The sequence below is a fragment of the Rattus norvegicus genome, chromosome 7, assembly GCF_021556685.1.
Source record: "Rattus norvegicus strain SHRSP/BbbUtx chromosome 7, alternate assembly SHRSP_T2T, whole genome shotgun sequence".
Lineage (NCBI taxonomy): Eukaryota > Metazoa > Chordata > Mammalia > Rodentia > Muridae > Rattus > Rattus norvegicus.
In genome coordinates, this window is record NC_141540.1 from 80,321,834 (window position 1) to 80,345,299 (window position 23,466).

The window sequence follows — 23,466 nt, forward strand, 5'->3', positions numbered from 1 at the left end:
ATTTCTGTGTCTTAGCTTTGGCTTCTATTGCTGTAATGAACACCACAACCAAAGTTTGGGAGGAAAGTGTCTGTTTAATGCAACTCTTAAGTCATACTCCATCACTGAGGAGGAGGACAGGAGTCTGGAGGCAGGTCCTGATTCAGACTCCATGGAAGATTGCTCTGTGGCATGCTCAGCCTGCTTTTTTAATACTGCCCAGGACCACCAGCAGCAGCCTGTACCACCTGCAATGTGCTGGGTCCTCCTATATCAATCACCAGTCAGCAATATGTACTACAGGCCTAGCCACAAACCAATTGGGTGGGGGCATTTTCTTAACTAAGGTTCCGTCTTCTAAAATGATTCTAACTTGTGTGAAGTTGATAAAACCTAGCCAGCACAATTGGTCAGATTTGCATTCAGCTATTCATCCAGCAACAGCAACAACAAAAGCAAATTCGTGGTTTTTGTCATCTAACACAAAGTTTAAAGAGCAAGCCAAAAGCTGGAATTACTACTTATTTAAGTGTTCTTTCTGCTCCATTCTTGGAGGGAGCCTTTCAGTCACAGAATTGCTACTGCAGCTGAGTGTTCTAAGTAATTTCAGCCAGAGAAGGAGATTTCAACACCCATCCCAATAGACTGGACCCATATAATCAGAAATATAATGGCCTTTTCCAGCCCCATCCTCTAGATTCCTGTCCATGCATTAGTGGCCACACTAGTCTAGTTTTCACCCTAGCTGTAAGGGACCCTAGAAAATGAAGTTTTGTTTTGCTGGTTACTAGACTACCAAGATCAAGCTGTACTAGTTCAGTAAAGAAAGGAGGAGGAGGAAACATGTTGGATTTGCATTCTGCAGTAATTGACACAAGTAAATAGCCATTATGTACTCACCAATACAAAAAGGCCAAGAACCTGTTCATTACTCTCAAGGGGCTAAATATTGAGATGATATCGGTGTCTCCTTAACAAGTAACCAATATTACTTCATGATTAAAGTGGAGAATCCATATACCACCTTTTTTGAAATCTAATTGTGTTTTGTGCCTTTTGGCTATCACAAAGAATGGAGAGAATCAGAAAGGGCTGTTTTGAAGAAAGAGAGAATAAACTTGTCTTTGGCTGTATTGAATGTAAATACCACAAGCAGGAGATATCCTGTTAGTAATATGCACAAATATGATTCAGAAGTGGGCAAGTGGACAAGACATGGGAGAGAGATCTGGTAGTCATTATTTGGTCATTAACCCCTAAGTAATGAATTAGAACATCCCTGGAATACTATGTATAATGAAAAGAAAAGGATTTAGATGGAAACTGTGGACAAATGTATCAAATAATTATAAGGATAGTGAACTGAGGAGAAAACAATATTGAGGAAGGACAGTCTAAGAACACAGGGGAGAAACCACACATGGTGCTATCTGAGAAGCCATCCCAGAGCATGTCAGGAAGAGACGGAAAGCAAGAGAAGCGTGAAGTACTGACTTGCAAACAGGTATCACAGTGATTGTAGGACAGTTCATAAGTGCAGAAGTAAAATGGGTTGGGTTAGCAAATCTCCTTATTGATGACCTTTACAGCAAGCTCAGCTCTCTAAGCCTGGGACTTCTTTTTAGAAACCGGCATAGGTCTTACTTCTGGAAATTTGGGGAATTAATGGAAATAAGTGAAAGATACTTTGCAACCATGCATGAGCTGACTGTGAACAGAATACAGAGTTCCTACAGAGCCTGACCTTTAGGAAAGTCAGAATTACCTACTGGTAACAGTTCTTCCTTTACAAGTCTTTCAGGAAAAATAATTTACTAAATTATTTTTCTTCAGACCAAGTAATTATAGCCAGGTTCTTGAGTTGGTACTGGCCTATATGACTCCTTTTTGATTGTGGTTTTTACCTAGTGCTGCTATTGCTGGTTATGCTCCAAAGATTTCTTTGTATTATTATTTTATAGATGTATTTTTCCCTTTACGACTCTTGGTAAATCCTGCCTCCTACAACTCTTTCCCTCCTACAACTCTTGGTAAATCCTGCCAACAGAGCCCATATTTCTAATCTTTGTCCCCACTGGTGTGCCCAACTGTGCATACATTGACCACATGATGAATTAAATTAGCCACAATTTTTATTGTTTTATTTGTTTGGTTTTGTTTCATTTTATTTTGAGCTAGTAGGGATTAAACCTGGAGTTTCATGCATGCTAAACAAGTTTACTACTTCTAAGGTATACCCAAGCCCATGGTGGGAACTTTCATACCACAATTAACAACAAACTCTTTACATTATAATTTTTCTCTCCAGAAAGCTGTACTCTTCATGGAAATGAAAAGTTTCAGTGACTCCAGTACTGTCACAACAAAATCCCATGTTTTGATTTGATGCTTCATGAATACTCTAGCTTATTGTCAACATCAATGCTAATTATTCTGTTCATATACATTTTTGAGTATTTGTTGACTTACTACTGTTTGCAGGCAAGAATCTAGATTGCAGAACACCAACATGAATAAAAGTTTTCCTCCAGGAGATTGTCATCTATTAAAGTAGATAGTTGGAGACATGAGGAAAACAGGGAAGGAAAAATGATAAATAAGACTCTGAGCAGAGAGACAGGTAAACTCAAATGACAAACCTGTAACACAGATTTACTTAAATAGTTTAGGGTCACCGAGAAATGCTGGGAAGGTTTACATTTGCCTTATGGAGCCCCACACCCTCTGGAGCTTAATTCATTTCACCCCACACAACTTCCTTCTGGCTTCAACCATGGCAAAGGCCCCTCATAATGGTTGGAAAGTGTCAGCAAAACAATTTGCATGTACTATATAAAGCACTGCCTTTTATGAGTGTACAGCTAATAAACATAACTAGTTTTATTACTATTCTGCCTGAAAAATCACCGAAATAGACAGATTAGTCTACCAGCCTCCAGAAAAAGATTTCAACCCTTGGCTCCCTTCCAGCCTGACCTAGATATTCTGTGGGCTCTACTTTACTTCAGAGTTCTTTCCTTTGAACGTGTAGGCATTGGTAATTTTTTATAAAGAGGATATTGTTTATAAGGCCAATCTTAAATTCAAATCCAGTGTCTATGGCTTTTCCCTGCCTTTCTCACATACAGATCACACTATCCTTAACAGGAGTCACATCTAACGAAATTGCCCCTGACAATTAGGGCTGGTTTTATGTGTCCAAAGTACTTCATGGAGAAAAAAATTAACTCTTGTGAGAGATTAACTATAATCCTGGAATTTTCAAAGAACAAACAATGTTATAAAAGCAAAGTGACAAAAATTATAGTTGTCTCCTACTCACGTGATTCCTTAATTGACTACAGTGTAGGCTTTGTCTCTGCTCTTTGCAGTGCACCCAAACTGCTATCAGAAGTCTCGCCCACACATTTTACCTCCCTCGCTCTTCCAAAGGTTGTTAGTCCTGTCTTAGGTCAACAGATTGATTTTTCCTTCCTGACTTAGTTACTGTTTGCTTTCTGTGATAAGATGCTATAAACAAAACAATTAATTGGAGAAAGAGTTGATTTGTGAGTTTTAGTTCAGAGAATGAGTCCATGACCATAATGGTGAGAACAAGGCATAGGCAGGCAGGCATGGTGCTAAAGCAGTAGGTGAGAGTTTCCTTCTTGATTCACAAGCAGGAGAGAGAAAGCTATCAGGAATGGCCTGGACCTTTGAAAACTCAAAGCCCACTCCTCCAACACCTCCTCCAACAAGACTATACCTCCTAAGCCTTCCCAAGCAGTTGCATCAACTGTAGACCAAGTATTCAAACATATGAGCTAACGGTGACCATTTCATTCAAATCACATACTCCCTAAATGTAATTAAAGATTCTTTCAAATGTTACTCGATACATGAACTTACTTTGTTGTCACTGATGATGATAATGTCTTCTGCTTGTCATCTTGTAGTAGTTCCTTAGCCTAGCATTTTGCACAATGAATTATAGTATATAGTATTTGTAAGTAGTATCTAAGATTTGTTAAATTGAAATCAAGCATTATTTGAGGAAACTTTTTTTTTCCTCTGAGAAGTTCATGTACAAAAATTGGAGTACCAAAGTTGTTTCAGTGCTATAGAGAAAAAAAATTAGCTCTAATTGTCCAAAACCTTCAAGTGAGGATACTGAAGAATATGGAACTTTTATTTAAAGTTTTTACCAACTATATCTTAAAATTTTAATGCTTTAAAGCTTTTCAATAGACTTTTGCAGCTACAGTAACTTTCCACTAATTTTAGACACATAGAAAAACATTAACTTTTCCAGGCCTCTTAGAAACTCCTAAGAGTCTGGAACACCCTGAAGAAAGTGAATTTCCTGTAAAATTTCACAGTCTTTTTCAGTTTTTAGTGATCTCTAATCAGGGCAATCTTCAGCTGAGATTATTAACTTTATATCTTTGCTTCACTAAATAGAATAATGGCCATTCGTTGTTAACCTGTCAATTGTATGTTGCCTGACAATCATTCAAAAACTTAATGCATAGTGCCAAGACAACACCAACTATTTCCTAAATAAGCCAATTTACTTATTAACATTTATAGCTCATTTGGGGATATAATAATAATTGAATTGCTTTTATGACACTGTTAAATTTTATAATTTTTGTTTATCATGCTTTCAATTAAAAATACACTAAACATTTTCGATGTGAACTATGCTATTAGGTCATAGTTTTAATTGGGGAGATTGAATTGTATATGTGATTGCTTTATTCTAAGTATATTTATAATGTCTCCTTCCCTTTTCCCTGTTTTATTCTTCGAAAGCGTTGTCCATGGACACATGGATGTTAGCTCCTTTTATTTTCCATTGCCCTCTCCAGTGCCCCTCCCACTGAAACCCATCCGTGCAACTCCTCCCACCCTTCTCATGCGTTCCTTTTGTGTACTACAGAACTTTATTAGTGTGGCTTGCATGAACATAAGTAGAATTTTATTTACTGGAGCATGAACAACTACCTTATCAGTAGTTGCTCTATGGTAGAAAATTATACCCTGTCTCCTCAGCAGCCACTAACTGCCAAGAATCCCCATGAATAAGTGAAACCTCAGGATTCATGCCGCCATGCGTGAGGACTTTCAAGGTCCCAAGATTGGATGGGTCACAACTGAAGTGAAACCTTCAGTGAAATGGTTATGTCATGCCCAGAATGCATCTTTTTGCTACACATCTTCTATTCCTTCGACTCTTCTATTTCCATTTCCTCTTCCGTGAGTCTTGGAGAGGTGATACAAATGTTAGGGCCCAGACTTCACTGTTGACATGATGCTTTTGCACACTGTATTTTTATGCACCATTACACTTCATTAACACTTATTCTCAGTACCAGTGCTGAGTTCTCGCATTAGCTTCTGTCCATTGCAAGGATTGAGAGCAGCACTGATCTCTAAATATAAATGAGTAGCTAGCATTTTCTTTTAGCAAAAAAATAAAAACAAAAAGTAGGTTTCCTACTAAGGCTCTTGATCCCCATAGCCACCAACTCTTGCCTAAGTTTGTAATGCCACAGGGTATGACTTCCCTCAAATCTGATGAGAAAACAATTGGTTACTGCCCTAACAACCATGCCATGTTTGCATCAGAGGTCACATCTTGTCTAGTAGACCATTATTGTAGTTGATAGGAATCATGTCTGGGTAAGACTGTTGATGACCTCTTTGCCCAGCAGCCTACATTCTGGCATTGAGAAATACACACGCATGCATATGTACATGCACATGCACATGCACACATGTGCGTGTGCGTGCGCGCGTGCGCACACACACACACACACGTGCCCACAGGTGCGCATGCTCACACATGACTGATGTAATTTTAAATATGTTTTGTTCTCACTTTTTAAGTTTCTCAGTCTGTTTGTTACATATCTATTTATGAAGATGCACATATATCCCTATGGTAAACAGGGTTAGGTGCTCGGAATTAAACAAAATGGTACAGTTTTAAGTCGATAATAGAATGTCATCAAAATAGAGCTTTTAGTTATGTTCTGTTCTTGATACAAGCTATACTTTTTAATTCCTTCTCATTTAATGAGCTTATGCTTCATGCACTGTACTTTACTATCTGCTATTTTCTACGAAACTATGAGAGTCCCTTTTAAGTTTTTAGACAGAATCTCTCCTTGTAGCCTAACCCGGCCTCGGATTTGCAATAGTCATCCTGCTTTATCTGCTAAGAAACACAGAGGAAGATACTTTCCTGACCTCGAGCAGCTTGTCTCCAAATAATATAATAATGTAATACATGTAATAATATGTATACATGCGTAGATACCCGTAGAGACAGTTTTTCAATATAGAGTTTCTCTGTGTACCCCAAGGGTGTCCTGGAGCTCACTCTGTAAACCAGGCTGGCCCCAAGCTCTGCCTCTGTAACGCTGGGATTAAAGGCATACGATCCTTTAGAACTGCCCAGCTCCAAATCTAATATTTAAAAAACATTGTCTCATTTTCCATTTAAATTCTTGCTATGTGTCAAATATTGTTCCAAATACAGGCATTGTTGTGATTTATGTTTTTTAAACAATTAAACTGAGACACTCAGAGAAGCTATTGTATAAGAAAGTAAATATAGTAATTTTTATAGCCAGAGTTTAGACCAGTGACTCAGTCTCACTCAAGAAGTCTGGCTCTTGATGACTGACTGTGTTAGTGCCTCTACTTCCTGCTACAGTAAGCTTTTCATTTTTATTTGAATTTGGATGTGATGGTCTCATGAGCTAAAGCAAATACAAAGTATAATGCTAGACCTCTTTTCTATCTAGTTATGAAATATTTCAAAATAAGTAGTAGCAGATAATCTCTTTTATTATAAATTATAGAAATGAGAAAGTTCCCCAGGTACACTTCAATATTTATTGAACAATTAAAAATATTTTTGTAATTGTAGTATTATTAAAAGATGAGTAAAATTAAAGTTTTCCATACATCTAACTTCAATGTACTCTAAATAAATTTAGTAAACAATATAAAGATAATCACAATTACTCACACATATTATTTAGATGTGCAGGTGAATACATAACAGAAAATCTTGGCTCTACATATTGAAACAATTCAGTAACCTAAGTAAACTGGTACTTTTAAATAAATATATTTGAAAAAGAATCTCATGAACCGAATTTGATCCAAATAAGTGATGATAAGTGAATAATGTTTGCTCTTGCTAATCAACACCATCCTTCTCTTTATGTAGACATTTCCTGGAGAAAGAGACAGCAGGTTTTTAATAACTTAATTATTACTTTTTAATATTTAAAGTTGAAAGGTGGTGATTAAAATCCATTTGCCATCTAATTTAATTATATGAATTTCTAAATTAATGAATTTTACTATTAATGTTTTATGTCATCTTAGAAACAATCCTTTTATTTTACATTTATTTGAAGAGCTGACTTTGAAATAAAAATGTATATAGCTAGAAATTGCAAGGCGTAGAAGGAACAGACAGATCATTGGGTATGATGAGTGTTTATGTTATGGCTGCTTGCAGTTCGGCTTGTATTGCCCAAATGTTAGTGTCCATCAAATATTTGTGTTGGACCACTATTTCTGACAGATTTTTACGAAGTAACAAGTCTTTAAATCATAGTGGGTAGTTTACAAAAGGAATACTTTTTTTTCAAAAGCTTTATAAAACCTACGATTAGAAAATTCTGAAAAACTAGACTAGATAAAGATTTTTCAGCATAAGGTGTATAATAAACAAGAAAGAATGCCCATTACATGTATTCTCTTACTCAGTAATTCTGACATAGCAGCAGCCATAGTGGGTGCTGAGAGTGGAATATTCCATCCTTTTAATCAAGGCAATTGTGATTTTGACTAATAAAAAGGACTTTATAAAAAAGGGGAAGAATCCAGCTAGTAATGACACAGTAATAAACTAATCACTAAGTATAAGATAATAAAACACATATTGTTTCTAATTTTCAAAACAATTGTGCAAGTTCAGTATGATTATTCTTGTCATTTTACACTATGAATATTAAGGATTGAATAATCTTCCCGTATTTGCTCAGCTATTGAGAGGCTCCTTTGCTCCAGGCTTCCAGGCTCCGAACTCCATAGCCTGCCTGCCTTGGTTTCTTTCTTTCTTTCTTTCTTTCTTTCTTTCTTTCTTTCTTTCTTTCTTTCTTTCTTTCTTTCTTCCTTCCTTCCTTCCTTCCTTCCTTCCTTCCTTTCCTTGTTTTTCCTTTCTTTTAATATTCCAGGTTGATAACTCTTGGCAAGTGAATTTTTGTTGTGAATAATAAAATTAAATCATGTCCATTAGTTTTAACATTAAATGTATTTTATGAGAATGTGTCATTAACATAAAATATTTATGTTGGTTTTCAATTTCCCAGAATACTTGAGCACCTAAGATTCCCTTGCACCATGGCTGTACCACTTAACCATCTAATTATTTCAGTTCCAGGAAGATTGAGCTATTGTAAATAATAATATTTTTTCTAATATTTCTAGGATTCTTCAAAATTCCAGCAACTGCTGAGAAATAAAACTTCTTTTTTCTCTTGGCTTTTCTTAAAACCCTTAGTTTTTCATTAATTAGATTTTGTATTATCTCTAGGTTTTCTGTGAGGTGCTGTGGACTAAAGAAAAAGTTAACAACTGCTAGAACTGGTCTTTATAGACCAACTACAGAGACAACTTGACCAGATGTTTTTTCTTTAAAATTTTAATCAGAAATTTAAGAGTTGTCCTTCCTGTTAAGCCAAATGTTTATTTCCCAAATTTTAGCAAATGTTCTTCCCTAAGGCCATTGCTGCTTTGGGACTTTTAATGGCCGCCTTTGGGCGTGGTGAAAATGCTGCAATGACTTTGCTAAACACAAAGGTTTCGTGTAAATTTCTGTTTTAGGATAATTACCGACTACTTTTGTTTTATTTGCAACTGAGTAAGGTATTGCGGTGCCCTCCGAGGACAGTTAAAGTGCTGAGATAGGAGCACGCTAATGACTGCTCTGTGTGCTAATTCTGACGGCTTCTGCGTATTTGTCCGTCTGTGTCAACAGTATCGCTCAGGATGGGATCCACATAGAGGGGCAGATACTGTTTCTACTAAATCCTCGGACAGTGATGTAAGTGATGTATCTGCGGTTTCAAGGACTAGTAGTGCTTCTCGTTTCAGCAGCACAAGCTACATGTCCGTCCAATCAGAACGGCCGAGAGGAAACAGGAAAATCAGGTAAGAACACTTGGGCAGTAACTGCTCTGGGTATTTCAGAGGGCTTTATTTCTGTGGAGAAACATGAATATTTTTCTAAAGTATTGATACATAATGTAAGAAAAGCAATAGATAGTCTGTATGTGTTTTTTTCTTTTATCTTGGTCAATTTTTATAGAACTGGTGACAGTTCTGTGTTTTAAATTACTTGAAATAACTCCTTTATAATTGTAACCTAAAATCTAAGCTGCAATTGTTAGATTTTTATTAAACTAAAATGACAGTTAACTGAAGATGTGAATTTAGCATTCTGATAAATATGAAGAACAGTTATCTTGAAGAGTATTTTTTCCTGGTTGAATATATTTGATTAATTTAAGAGAAAAATATTGCTTTTTTAATAGGAGAGTTTCCTACCCTCTTGACAGTATTATAAGTACATGGGAAAATTCTTCACTGTCTCAAGAAAATGTAGTATGTGCTAATCTTTTAGTTCCCACTTGACTTACTGATACACATATAGTGGAACTCTCTCATGGAGAGACAGCAGCCCCAGCCTGCTTCCCCTGTCATCTTGTAACTGAAGATACAATTTTAAAACTACAATGACCAGGTATTGCTTACCAGTGCGTCTCTGATGTGCAGTGGGAATCGCATTCAATATTAAGTTGGTCTAAGTTCACCTCAGTTCTGAGTATCCTCATTGTCTCTGTTTCATTTCACTTACATTGTGCTTGACGTTTTCTCTTTTGTGTTTCTTTGCATGCTTTCCGTTTGTGTTCCATTCAAAGGCCGAAGGGAGGAGGAGAAGAGGGCGGGGAAGGAGGGCGGAAGCAGGAAGGACCAGCTCAGAAGGAGCAGGAGGCAAAGGAGGAAGGGATTAGAGAGGATGGGACAGGGAAGGAGATGGCAGAGCCGGTCCATAAGGAGAGAAGCGGAGAGTCAGGAGAGGAGGGAAAGGCCCAGGATGCCCCTGAGCAAGGACAGGAAGGAGAGCAGAGCAGCAAAGACGACTTGCAAAGGAGTCTCTCCCAAGACGGCTGCGACGACAGGTAAAGCCACTCGCCCTGTGGGTGCTTCCCAGTAGTGATGTGCATCTGTCCCCTTCTCAAGTACTAGTTCACGTCCAGACCTATCTGTGTCACTTCTAACATACTGATTAACACGCTAGACGTTATCATCAGAGAGGCTGGCTTGCCACGTCATGCATACATATCCCCAGGATCTGGGAGTCTGATTTTGTACCAGTTTTTTCCTGAGTAGACAGTCAAATTTGAGTTTGACTTTAGTTTGTGTTCTTAGCATGAGTTCACAGTGTACTTTTTCCAACTTCCCTCTAAAGATAAATAAAGGGAGGGGGCTTTGCAAATCCTTTTACCTTTAGTGGAGACTGTTTGAGGAAAAGAAGGTAACACCCTTAAAATAAGATTCTGAAGGTCCTAAATGTTTTAACATAGTTTATAAAAAATAATTGTGTAGCAGAAAAAAATTTCAAGAACGAGTAAAATTTGGGTAAAGTTTGATAAGTCTCTGTCTCCTTTGAAGCTTGCTAGTTTTCGGGAATGTTGTAGTGCGGTCGGAAGCCTGAGAATAATTAGAAAGCAGAGGCAGTGCTCTTCCTATTCTGCATTTGTTGCTCTTATTAGTCTTGTTGTTTGAAACAGCATCTCACTCTTATCCCAGGCTGGACCTGAATTTGCTATAGTTAGTCCAGCTAGTCTCAAAGTCATAATCCTCCTGCCTCAGCCTCTGAAATTCTCAGACTCCAAGTGTGCATCATCCTCCCTGATGCATGATTCTTGAAAAGAAATGCTAGATAGAAGGTCTTTTGGAAGACAGACATGTTAGATAATGCTCTTCTTAAGATGCATCCGGTTAAGAAAAGCTGCAAGAACAGGAGCAGGGCTCAGGGAGAAAACACAAGCAGCAAAGCACAGGAACAGCAGCCACCTCCGTGAGGGAAGCCCTGAGTCTTCCTGGAGGTCCAGCACATGGTGGGGCCAGCAGCCTGCAGCCAGACTTCCTCTTCTCCTGAGGAGGAGCTCGCTTTATCTACATCTATATGAAACTGAAAATGGCAAATACTGTCATTCTGAAGAAGTCGGGTTTTCTAGCAGAATTTGACTTTTATATTACACAAACTTTACTTGAGAAGCAAAACCTATTTCTATGTCAATTTTAAGTTATAGTGAAACCCAATTGCATATTGAGCTTTTCCCAAAATGAAAGAGAAGACAGTTGAGGTGGTAGTTTCCTCGTTTAGCGTACAGTTCAATTGTGTATTTTCTTTTTTCTTTCAGCTGTATCTGTGCTCTGTTAGTTCTTTATGGCATTCAGTAAACATAAAAATGCATCTTTAGTAAGGCACATTTTGTGATTTGACTCTAACCCAGTAATTTCATGTCTGTTGTTGTTGCATACCTAACTAGATAATTACATTGAATTATCATATAATTAAAACAATCATATCTTGATTTGTGAAAAATATGATTATTTCATGACTGACTCTTAGAGAAAAACTTTCTGAAAGAGTCTAATTTCTTCCAAATCCATGGCAAAATTTGAGTCTTGTGTGTTTTCTATGTGCTGTACAGAGAAGCCATGAGCCATTGCAGTTTGCCTCAAGCCAGAACTTCTGGTTTGACACCTGGCTTGGGGAGCAGGAACACAGAAGTTTATGGCTTAAGCTCTTCACTTTAAAATGATGCTGTCACCTGTTTCTTCAGGATAAAAGAATGTTTTATTTTATAAGGGCAAAGAGATGAGTATATTCCTAGCAAGATGATTAGCAAAGCACTGTCTGTACTCAACTTATTGGGAAGTGCTTGGGAACCTATAAATTTTAGAGGGCCAGGTTGATGACTCTAGGCAACTTATATTTCTTAAAGTAGCAAGAACTTCATACAGTTGTTCATAAGAAAAATTTGGTGTCATCCATTCATTGTGACAACCTAAATATTTGAATATGCTTTCATTTCTTAGGATCAGCCTGGCTTTACTCTGAGGGGAAAGCATGGTTATTCATAGCAACGTTGTGTTTTGATACTCGGTATTTCAATCATGGATCTTTAAAAAGTGAACATAAATTGCTATATATCATTGATGGAATTTTACAGAAAGGCATGGCCGTTTAATACCTTTCATTTTGGACTGAGTATTTATAGCAGTTCCAGTCTCGCCACAGTGACTTCCATAAACAAAAGGAACATCGTGATTGCTATCTACTTTGCAATGGTTAGACCTTGTTGCAGGATGTACATTTCAATGTGAGACTATATTGCTCATCTGTAGTGAGTCATATTAAATAAATTTGCTGTATGTTTAAGAAAAATGGATAGCCAAATAAGTTTAAAATGATTCCTTAAATGTTAGGTTTTTATAATGTTATTAATAAATGACTGTGCTCATACTTAGGTGTGTATATATACACAAATGTATGTAGATTAGTAGACTTTTTCCCATCACTTTAATGAGTATGCATAGTCTACTATAAAAGGTACAAGTATATTACATTTCTATTATATAATATGGAAAGAGAGAAACTTGGATGAGATAAGGTATTGAGAAATAGAGAGAAATGATTCAACCAATATTTATTTAGAAAAAAATTTCTTGGGTACTGAACTGATAACTAGGACATTAACTAATTAAACGTTGAAGGGTAAATGGTTTCTTAGTAAAAGCCTCATTGATAAACCTCTCAGAAAGCTCGGAGCTACTGTAAAAGGAACTTAGTGCTCAAAGAAGAGAACCTAAACCATCTATGAAGGAAGTCAAAAGACAAAGACAAACAATGAAAAGGACACTTTTCCAAACCCAACCACGTTAATAGCTTTGTGTCCAAAGTAAATGGTATTCATTCTTCCATGGCCTATTATGGGGACACAAACAGAGATTAAAACTTAGGAAACTTTTCATAAGTTTTTATTAGTAGTATATCTACAAATGCTACACAAACATACTATTCCTTTTTAATGAAGACTACTCTTCTGATAGAGAATATTTTGGAAGAAAAGATAGGTTCAAGCTTTCATAATTATTTATTTGTATAAAAGATTTATACCATTAATTAGTGAGGAAGGAGATTAATTGTTAATTACATAATCAAAGGCATTGCAGGTGGGATAATGGCTTTAAATCATATATTACGTTATAGTTAAGATGTGAAGACAATCCCAGAGCACTTTAGTGGGGGACTAAACGAGTAGCTTTACTGAGCAGGGACCGTGACTCACAAGTACAGCCCCAGCATTTGAGAGATTGAGTCAGTTCTGCTGTGAGAATGTAAGGCTCATATGGAATACAGTTTATTATAGTCTGTGCTACAGAGACTGACCCTTTCTTTAAATCAAAAAAAGAAGAAGAAGGAGACAGAGGAGGGGGCAGGGAAAGGACTAGAACAATATTTCATGTGAAATAACTGTTCTTGGGACTGTAAAATATATGTTCTCATCCTCGCTTTGTCCTGACACCTGCCCACTTTATATTTACCTTGTCAGTGATTCCAAGCCCTCCCATCCACCGTAGACAGCAGGCAGGAAAGTAAACACATTTGTCATTCTGATGATAAAACCTTATAATCGGGAACTCAAAGGGTAACTAGGTGGCTAGCCAAGAGCACACAAACAGTTAAACATGTTTCTATCAGCTGGAAGATGTTTTCAAATATATGCGCCATTAGTTAATACGATAATACTTTACTTACTAAGTTCATTTTTTATTTGCTTGTTTTCTGGACTGTTTTTCTATGCTAACTCACCTCAGGGGATACAATGGACTATCCCCTTGTATTTAGTTGCATAAATGGCTTGTATTTTCTTTAGGTTTTTCCTTTTCAATGAAAACACAGCTTGTCTCTAGTACTATGACAAGCTATATATCACTTATTCAAGAACTTAAAAAGAAATAGAACTACTTGAACACTGCCCCTAACATTGAGATTCTGTGTGTTTAGAGTAGGGCCCAGGAGTGTCTGTATTGAAACAGAATGCCCGGGAGATGACGCTTTCTCCCATCTTCTTTGTGGAGTTTCTATGTTTTCTAATGAATCTTGGAATCAGCTCCATGAGTTTCTGAAAAAAGATAGCAGGTGGAGTTTTGACAGAGCTTGGGAAATCACCACTATTTAAACAAACCTTTTAGTGATTTAAAATATTGTTATTGGTGTGTGTGCTTTTACAGTTTGGAGAAAACTGGAGTCAGTCCTGGCTCCCTCCCCATGCACTTCGGGGTCAGACTCCAGTCACTGGGTTATGCAACAAGTACCCATAAGCTGAGCCGTCTCCCAGCATGGAGGGTCATTGTCAGTTTTAAAATTCAGGTTTTCAATTCACATCATGAGATGTCAATCCATTTTTCATTACTTTCCTCCAATTATATTTATATTTTTGATGTAGTTATACACCTTTTAAAAAACATTTACTCTTTACATTTTAGTTTTGGCACCATTATTATTGGAGTAGTTGTATTAACATCATTTGGGAATCATTCATTTCTAGGATCTATGAGTACAATTGATTGTTACTGATTTTGTCTAGTACTGTTTTCTGGGACTCTGTATAAAACGTCTTGTCTTCTGTCATTTAGGATAATTATACATCCAATTTCACAATCTAAAACCTTTGATATTTTCCTCATGATAATTGACCTGACTCGACATCCACTATAATCTTGAGTAGAAGTAGCTTGTGGAAGTCCTTAAAACAGCCATTTAAAATTACCTTTGCATTGGCTATGAAAGAGTTCTTGATGATGGTGTCTCTTAGAGATACTCATCCATTTTAGAATAACCTGCAGAAAACTTTCTTTGAGAACGTTCCAGCTAAGAACTCTGGCCATCTCAACTGTCACAAGAAATACTAAACTCAGCATGTAGAATTAGATTCATTATTATCTCCTAATCCACCAAACAAACAACCCTAGTAAATGGCTTCCTCTCTTGTTCACTCTCTCAGATTCTGGCACCCGTAGTCAGACCTGTTGAGCTAGAGGCTGAGTGTCAGTCTCTTCTCTACTGAACAGATGACCGTCCTCCAGTCTCCAGGCCTTCCTCACTTTCCATTTAATCACCACTGACTCCTGTCTATTTTCCTAACTCCATTTATGCTTTCATAATTTAAGCTGTTTTTCTTTCACAGATGTTACTAAAAAATCTTATCTTTTAAAAATCATAAGTCTAAATATTATATTAACAATACAAAGCATAAACAGTCAATTTTTATGAAGTAGTGAATTTGAATGAACAATGGGTACATCCTGGAACATGGTCGGCAAGGTAAAGGCTGATTCATACTACAAGATATCGACAAAGCTTGCAGTATTTACACCAGTGAACCATCTAAAGACAAAGCTCGTGTTACTTATCACATTTGTATTAAACGTCCAGAAGAGGGAGACTTACTAAAATAAAAACATATGGCTACTCTATCTGTAAAGAAGTTCATTGAGTTGCACAGTGTTTGGGACTGGATAAGTGTTTCGGTGGCTACTTTTATGTGTCTGTGTGATATTTTTATTTATGGGTTCATTCCAATGAGGTTATCTTTATTTTTTAAAAAGTAATAAAAAAAAGTAAATTAGGGGCAGCTGGGTTTTGAGGTAAAAGAAGAATGCAGAGTGACTGGTAATGTCACAAGAGTTTGTTCTGCAGTATAACTTTACTAAAGCAGATAGAATCGATGATTGCAGAACCCTGCTGATACTTAAAAATATCATACATCTTGAAAGGATGATGTTTATAAACGTTTTAAATGATGAAAAGAAGAAATACTTTCAATAAGTATTGTATGTAGATATTAAACATCCAAACACATGTTATCACGCATATTTTCTTCAGTTCCAGCATGCCTTATAATCCAGCTTTCTCAAATTTCCATTCATCTTTCTTCTCTCCTTCTAATACATATTTCTCTTCTTATACAAAGAAGGTGATGGGTGTAGGCCCATCTGCATCCTTTCTCATGAATGTTATCCTTGGCTTGGATTTGTACACTCTCTATGTTAAATATTTTCAGCAATCAAACTAGAATCATAAAATTTAGGAGATTAAATACAAGAAATTCCTCTATCATATTATTTTCCACACATGGCAAAGCTGAAGTGCTTCATTTCAGAGGGTCAGTTTCCAGAGGGGACTAACAGAAGAGTTGAGATTTGCTCATGGTCTGAGAAGTAACGCATTTGAAAAGGACTAAGAAGGCCCAGTGAGTGGAGTGCAAACCTGCTACTGGAGGAGGAGGAACTAGAACCAGAGACAGGGCTGGGGTAGTGGGTCAGTAACAGGAATAAGAGGTGTGGGACGGAAGCCTTTGCAGACAGCCAGGGGAATGAGTGGTTATTACTTGATGGCCTCAGTTTTCTCAGACACGCTCTCACTATGGAACCCAGCTGGCCTCAAAGGCATCGACATCTACCTGCCTCTGCTTTTCTACTGCTTGGGTTAAAGTGTGCATCACAAGGCCCAGCCAAATGACTTTTAGTAGATTTCATAGGCAAGTTTCTCAGAAGAAATATCACGCTTTATTAAAAAGGGTTTTCATCTCGTTTACTACTTTATAATTTCTTAAGTATCTGTAGTATTCTTCAATTAAAATCTCCTGGCCCCGTTCTCCTCTCACCCTTTTCCTCCTCCCACCAGATTTCTTCTCCTTCTCAAGGTTCTCTCCTACTTTTGTGTGTATCTGTCTGTCCATGTGACCCACTGCATGAATAAAATAAAATTTACTTCAATAGGGGCTATGTGGCACTTAGGAATATAATTCCCCGCCTCCCTGCAACTTTTAACTTGCTGAAACTCCCTGATGGAGTGCTCGTCCTGTGCAGTGCAGATAAAACATCTTGTGTGAGTGCAAAGCTCAAGAGCAGGTTCGAGAAACGTTCTGGTCCTGGTGCACTCTAGGTATGAGACACCGAAGCACGGTTACTAAGTTACCGTGCATCTTTTCCTACACGTTTTGATAGGTTCCTCTTATAGGTTCTTTTAGCATTTATTGTTCATATGATTATGAAAATCTACCTATCTAAAATCAGTCAGCAAGTTAAGTAGAGACAGACAAATAAATCTGGGAACACTGTGTGTGCTGTCAACATTAGTAAAATGCTTGTGCATTCTGAGATGTCCGATAATGAAATCAGTGAATTAGTGTTTTGTAATCATTATGATGCGACTATTTTATTTAATACTTTTGAATTTTATTTCTGAGGATGTACTTAAAGCTTAATGATATGCCTTAATTTTATATTTTCAATTTAGCTTGTATTTTTAAAGTAAAATAAATATTTTGTTCTTGGCTATGTTTAAGTAAAGAATTTAGAACTACCCAGAGTCTTTAGACCTTAAAAATAGTCATAGAGATTGAAATAAGTAAGCAGATAAGGTAACTATCGAGGGAGGCAGAAACTCAAGTGACACGCACAAACAGTAAAGTTCCCCAAAGGAATATGAGACTTATTTATCGCATAATCACACTAGTAGAAGAACTCCATGGAACAGTATACATAACTCAACAAACCTTATGAACACTGAACACTTTTGCTGATTTTCACATATTTGAAAGTGTAATTCACTGTACTATTCGGGAAATCACTTTGAATAAACACAACTCATAACACACAGGTATGAAACAGACAAATGAACTACTTTCTTTATTTTCCATATGTACATCAACATATTGACTTGGGACCATTAATTACTTGGATCAAAATTTACTTTGTATTTATACCATATGTGTGTGTGTCTGTCTGTCTGTCTGTCTGTCTGTCTGTCTGTCTGTCTGTGTGTATGTGTGTGTCTGTGTGTCTGTCTGTCCGTGTGTAGACCGAACTGTATCAAATATAATTAACAAATCTTTCCAAAGTGCCAACTGTGCAAACTGCACCCACTCCGTTGTTGAAATTATCTGTTTTTTTGTTGTTTCTCACTGAAATTTTTCAGAGTTCACTCTTACATGGGGATTATGAGTCTGTGATTCACACATAGAATATTTTAGCATGTTATTAAACTTTGTCACCATTTATTCAAATATGCCTCCTTGAAGAAATGACTCTATACATAACATGGAAAGAACAAATAAAATCTTATTTTTGCCCATAAGCAATCCCACTAAAATTAGGGACTACACAAGGCTGCTCACTCTCTCCCTAATTATTCAATATAGTACTCGAAGGCCTAGCCAGGGCAATCAATGAAAGGAGGTCAAAGGGATACGAATTAGAAGGGAAGAAATCAAAATATCACTATTTGCAGGTGATATGATAGGGTACTTAAGTGACCGCAAAAGTTCCACCAGAGAACTACTTAACCTGATAAATAACTTCAGCAAAGTGTCAGGGTATAAAATTAACTCAAACAAATCAGTAGCCTTCCTCTACTTCCTCTACTCAAAGGATAAACAAAAATTAGGGAAATGACACCCTTCACAATAGTCCCAAATATAAAATATCTTGGGGTGACTTTAACCAAGCAAGTGAAAGGTCTGCATGACAAGAACTTCATCTCTGAAGAAAGAAATTGAGGAAGATCTCAGAAGATGGAAAGATCTCCCATGCTTATGGATTGGCAGGACTAATATAATAAAGATGGCCATTTTGCCAAAAGCATTCTACAGATTCAATGCAATCCCCATTCAAATTCCTACTCAACTCTTTATAGAGATAGAAAGAGCAATTTGCAAATTTATTTGGAATAACAAAAAACCCAGGATAGTGAAAACTATACTCAACAATGAAAGAACTTCTGGAGGAATCACCATCCCTGACTTCAAGCAGTATTACAGAGCAATAGTCATAAAAACTGTATGGTATTGGTATAGAGACAGGCAGATAAATCAGTGGAACAGAATTGAAGACCCAGAAATGAACCCACACACCTATGGTCAATTCATCTTTGACAAAGGAGCTAAAACTATCCAATGGAAGAAAGATAGCATTTTCAACAAATGGTGCTGGTTCAACAGGAGGTTAGCATATAGTAGAATGCAAATCGATCCATTCTTATCACCCTGTACAAAGGTTAAGTCCAAGTGAATCAAACCAGATACACTCAACCTATTAGAAGAAAAAATGGGGAAGAGTTTCAAACACCTGGGCACTGGGGAAAATTTCCTGAACAAAACACCAATGGCTTATGCTCTAAGATCAAGAATCGACAAATGGGACCTCATAAAACTGCAAAACTTCTGTAAGGCAAAAGACACTTATTAGGACAAAATGGCAACAGATTGGGAAAAGATCTTTACCAATCCTACATCTGATAGAGGGCTAATATCCAAAATCTACAAAGGACTCAAGAATTTAGACTCCAGAGAGCCAAATAACCCTATTAAAAAATGGGATATAGAGCTATACAAAACATTTCCAGTCAAGGATTATCCAATGGCCAGAAAGCACCTAAAGAAATAATCGACATCTTTAATCATCAGGGAAATGCAAATAAAACAACCCTGAGATTCCACCTCACACCAGTGAGAATGGCTAAGATCAAAAGCTCAGGTGACAGCAGATGCTGGTGAGGAGTGGAGAAAGAGGAACACTCCTCCATTGTTGGTGGGATTGCAGACTGGTACAACCACTCTGGAAGTCAGTCTGGAGGTTCCTAAGAAAATTGTACATTCCACTACCTGAGGACCCAGCTATACCTCTCTTGGGCATATACCCAAAAGATGCTCCAACCTACAACAAACACACATGCTCCACTATGTTCATAGCAGTCTTATTTATAATAGTCAGAAGCTGGAAAGAACCCAGATACCCTTCAACAGAGGAATGGATACAGAAAATGTGGTACATCTGCACAATGGAGTACTACTCAGCTATCAAAAACAATGACTTCATGAAATTCATAGGCAAAGGGAATGAACTAGAAAATATTAACCTGAGTGAGGTAACCTAATCACAGAAAAATACACTTGGTATGCATTCATTGATAAGTGGATACTAGCTCAAAAGCTCGAGTTACCCAAGGTGCAATCCACAGACCACAGAAAGCTCAAGAAGAAGGATGACCAAAATGCAGATGCTTCCACTCCTTCTTAAAAGGGGGGAAAATATCCATAGGAGGGGATATGGCAGCAGCTGAAGGAATGGCCATTCAGAGCCTGCCCCACATGTGGCCCACAATATACAGCTACCAAAACTAGATAAGATTGATGAAGCTAAAAAATGCATGCTAAAGGGACCAGATATAGATCTCTCCTGAGAGACACATCCACAGCATGTCCAATACAGAGGTCAATGCTAGCAGCAAACCACTGAACTGAGAACAGGAACCCCTGGGGGGGATTAGAAGATGTATTGAAAGAGTTGGAGGAGCTTGCAACCCCATAAAAACAACAATTCCAACCAACCAGAGCTCCCAGGGACTAAACCACTACTGAAAGTCTATACCTGGACTGACCCATGGCTCTAACTGCATATGTAGCAGAGAATAGCCATGTTGGGGCACCAGGGGAAGGGGAAGCCCTTGGTCCTGTCAAGGTTGGACCCCCAGTGTAGGGGAATATAGGGGGCAGTAGGGGAATGTATGGGGGGGGCGGAATACCCATATGTGGGAGGGGTAGGGGAGGGGGCTTATGGACAGGAAACCAGAAAAGGGAATAACATTTGAAATGTAAGTAAAGAAATATATCTAATTTTTAAAAAATGGGAGGAAATGATACCATTATTACAGATAATAATATGGAAAATATTTCTGTATACTGACAAAATAAAATAAAGTAGTAGAGTCAAAGAAAAAAAAGAAAATCTTGTGTTTTTGTAATTACATTCACCTCTCATATTTGACTTTAAAGTTTTTCTTTCTTACTTCATTCAGATAAATAACTATTGGCCCACAGATATGGGTAAATCATCTTTAATCAAGTCTTCAAACTTTTGAAATGTTGGACATATTATGACATTTTGTCTCCAAATTAATTCCTATATGAAATTCTGAGCTCTACTGAATTTGAGGTTTCCTCAAAAAATTACTTTTTCAGTTTAATAATAAATGAATTCTTTATGGAGATATTTTATTTCTTTATTAAGATAATACACAGTTACCCCCATTATTCAATTATGTTTTTAAAGTCTTCACATAATAGATAATAATGCTGTTCTATCATTTGCAAAGTACTTCACGGGTTAAAAATCTCATTTTATAAACCATGTATATAAACATATGGCATTTGGAGGTCTTTTTTCTAATATGTGATATTCACATATATTTGCATATAGATGTTTGTTACTCGATATGTGCATCTTGATACATCATAGCACTTAATTAATTTAAAGTGACAGAGCAAGCATCAGTATTGATATCTGGAGATGAGATGCTCCTGATTTTTAGATTCTTGTACCACCATAATAAGGGAAATGTAGGAAGGACTTAGGTTCATTCTGTGCAGTGTTTATCACTACAAAAATGAAAATCACCCATGTGTTACTGGTGTGTCTTTTGGGGAACAATGATACTATGATATGCAGTTTCCTCTTTCTGGAGGTAGCATCTGTTTTTCTCTGAGTGCCTTCATGTAGCTCCTTCATGAGTATCTCTTAAAAATGGATGAAGGAATGTCTGTGTGGTCCTAAACATAAAGATTTTACAAACTGGAGAATTAGATTAAACATACTGCTCTTTTTCCTAATCATTTAACTGGTGTGTGATATTTTATAATTCTGTAGTCAAGATTCTTAATTTATTATGTTTATTATTTTGTTTATGGGGGATGGTAGTGTGGAACATTGATCATGTGGGGGTTGGAGAAAAATTTGCAAGCACTGCTTTTCTTTCCATCATGTGTGACTCATGGATCCAACTCAGGTCAGTAGGCTTGACAGCAGGAGCTGGTGAACTATCTCACTTCTCCCCACTCCCCTCCCCTCCCTCATCCTGATTATTGATTGCACAACTTTTACCTCATGATTCATACTTAAATTCTTAATACATCATTTCTTTTCATATTTAATTATTGGCAAATAATTAAAGATTGGCAAAGATCATGATTGAAAGGACCTTTAGAAGTGAATTAGTACTCTGAAATAAAATAAGAGTTCTACAATATTAGATTCATAAACAAGCAACTAGAAAAACTTTCTTAAAACAAATACTCTGGCTTTGAAAAGCAGTTACCCTATGCAGAATACTATGTAGTATTATTGACAGTGGACTATCTAGTTTCGTCCCCAATGTAATAGTGTGGAGAGCTGACTGTCCAGCCTTGAACTATCTTATGATATTTATAATTTGATATTTATAATTATTATAAACTTTTCATGACTAAGCCACCCCTATTTAACTATGATCTTTAAAGGGCCACTTTCTTAGCTTTCAGAATGATCATGAGTGAATTCAGTTTTAAATTATGCTTTGAATGTGTATCTTCACTTGTGTGCATATCTACAATGTGTGCATTCATTTGTATTTAGAGCTTATTTTATCATTTTTAAAAATGTGAAAAAATTTAAAGGAAGAATTTGTCCAAAATTACTGCCCTAAAATTGAGCAATGTTATGTTTTAATCAACTGGCAAGTAAACAATTGTTTATATTGTGCATATATGTATTTGTTATAGAACATATTTTCCTTTCATTTTTGTAGTTATTTATAATTTTCATAAAGGTTTTATATTATAACTCTAGAATGATGATCTCAAATTATATTTCTCTATAAAGAAGACTATCAGATTTTATACAGGACCTCAAAATATTTAAGCAGTTTAGTGATTCATTTTAATCTAAAATTGTCAGCTTCTCTACTGCAATATGAATTAAAAATAATAGAATAAAATGTATCAATTTGACCACAGAAAAGGAAAATATCACCATTAAATTTATAGAAATTTTTAGTGTTGTAACTGGAGTAATTAAGATGAACAAATCTGACTGCTGATGTGGGCTTATGTCTGGCAGCTAAATCAGAATCATTCTTTTGTTAACTAAAATTCTTAGTTTATCTAATTTTATTTTTACTGGAAATAATCTTGTAAGCCAAAGTAAGGACATAAGAAAGAACTCCTTTATCTTGAAAAATCTGGAAATTTTTTTCTCTAATTTCTACATTTTATGGTTTTTCAGTAGCATGATTTGCTACTGTGGGTGACAGAGTATATATGCCTACATGTACTCTAGTTTAGCTTTACTTAATCACTTAAAATAGTACACATATATATATGCCACATAAATGTTTTTGGTGGTTTGAATTTGCTTGGCTTATGAGAAGTGGAAGGGAGTCCATGTTGTCGAAGGTGTGGCCTTGTTGGAGAAAGTGAGTCACTGTGGGTATGGGCTTGGAAGCCCTGCCCAGTGTGTGAGATT

At 36.6% G+C, this 23,466-nt stretch overlaps 1 protein-coding gene across 50 annotated transcripts in view; it reads left to right on the forward strand.

Moving 5' to 3' along the window:
• Rims2 (regulating synaptic membrane exocytosis 2) overlaps positions 1 to 23,466 on the forward strand; it is a 520,587-nt gene that overhangs the window by 398,606 nt on the left and 98,515 nt on the right. For 44 of the 50 annotated variants that reach the window (XM_087555408.1, XM_087555415.1, XM_087555422.1 and 41 more), the window contains 1 exon segment: positions 9,026 to 9,198. The exons of 4 other annotated variants lie outside the window; for them this stretch is intronic. In XM_087555408.1, the coding sequence (XP_087411534.1) occupies positions 9,026 to 9,198 (173 nt within the window). 50 annotated transcript variants of the gene reach the window in all.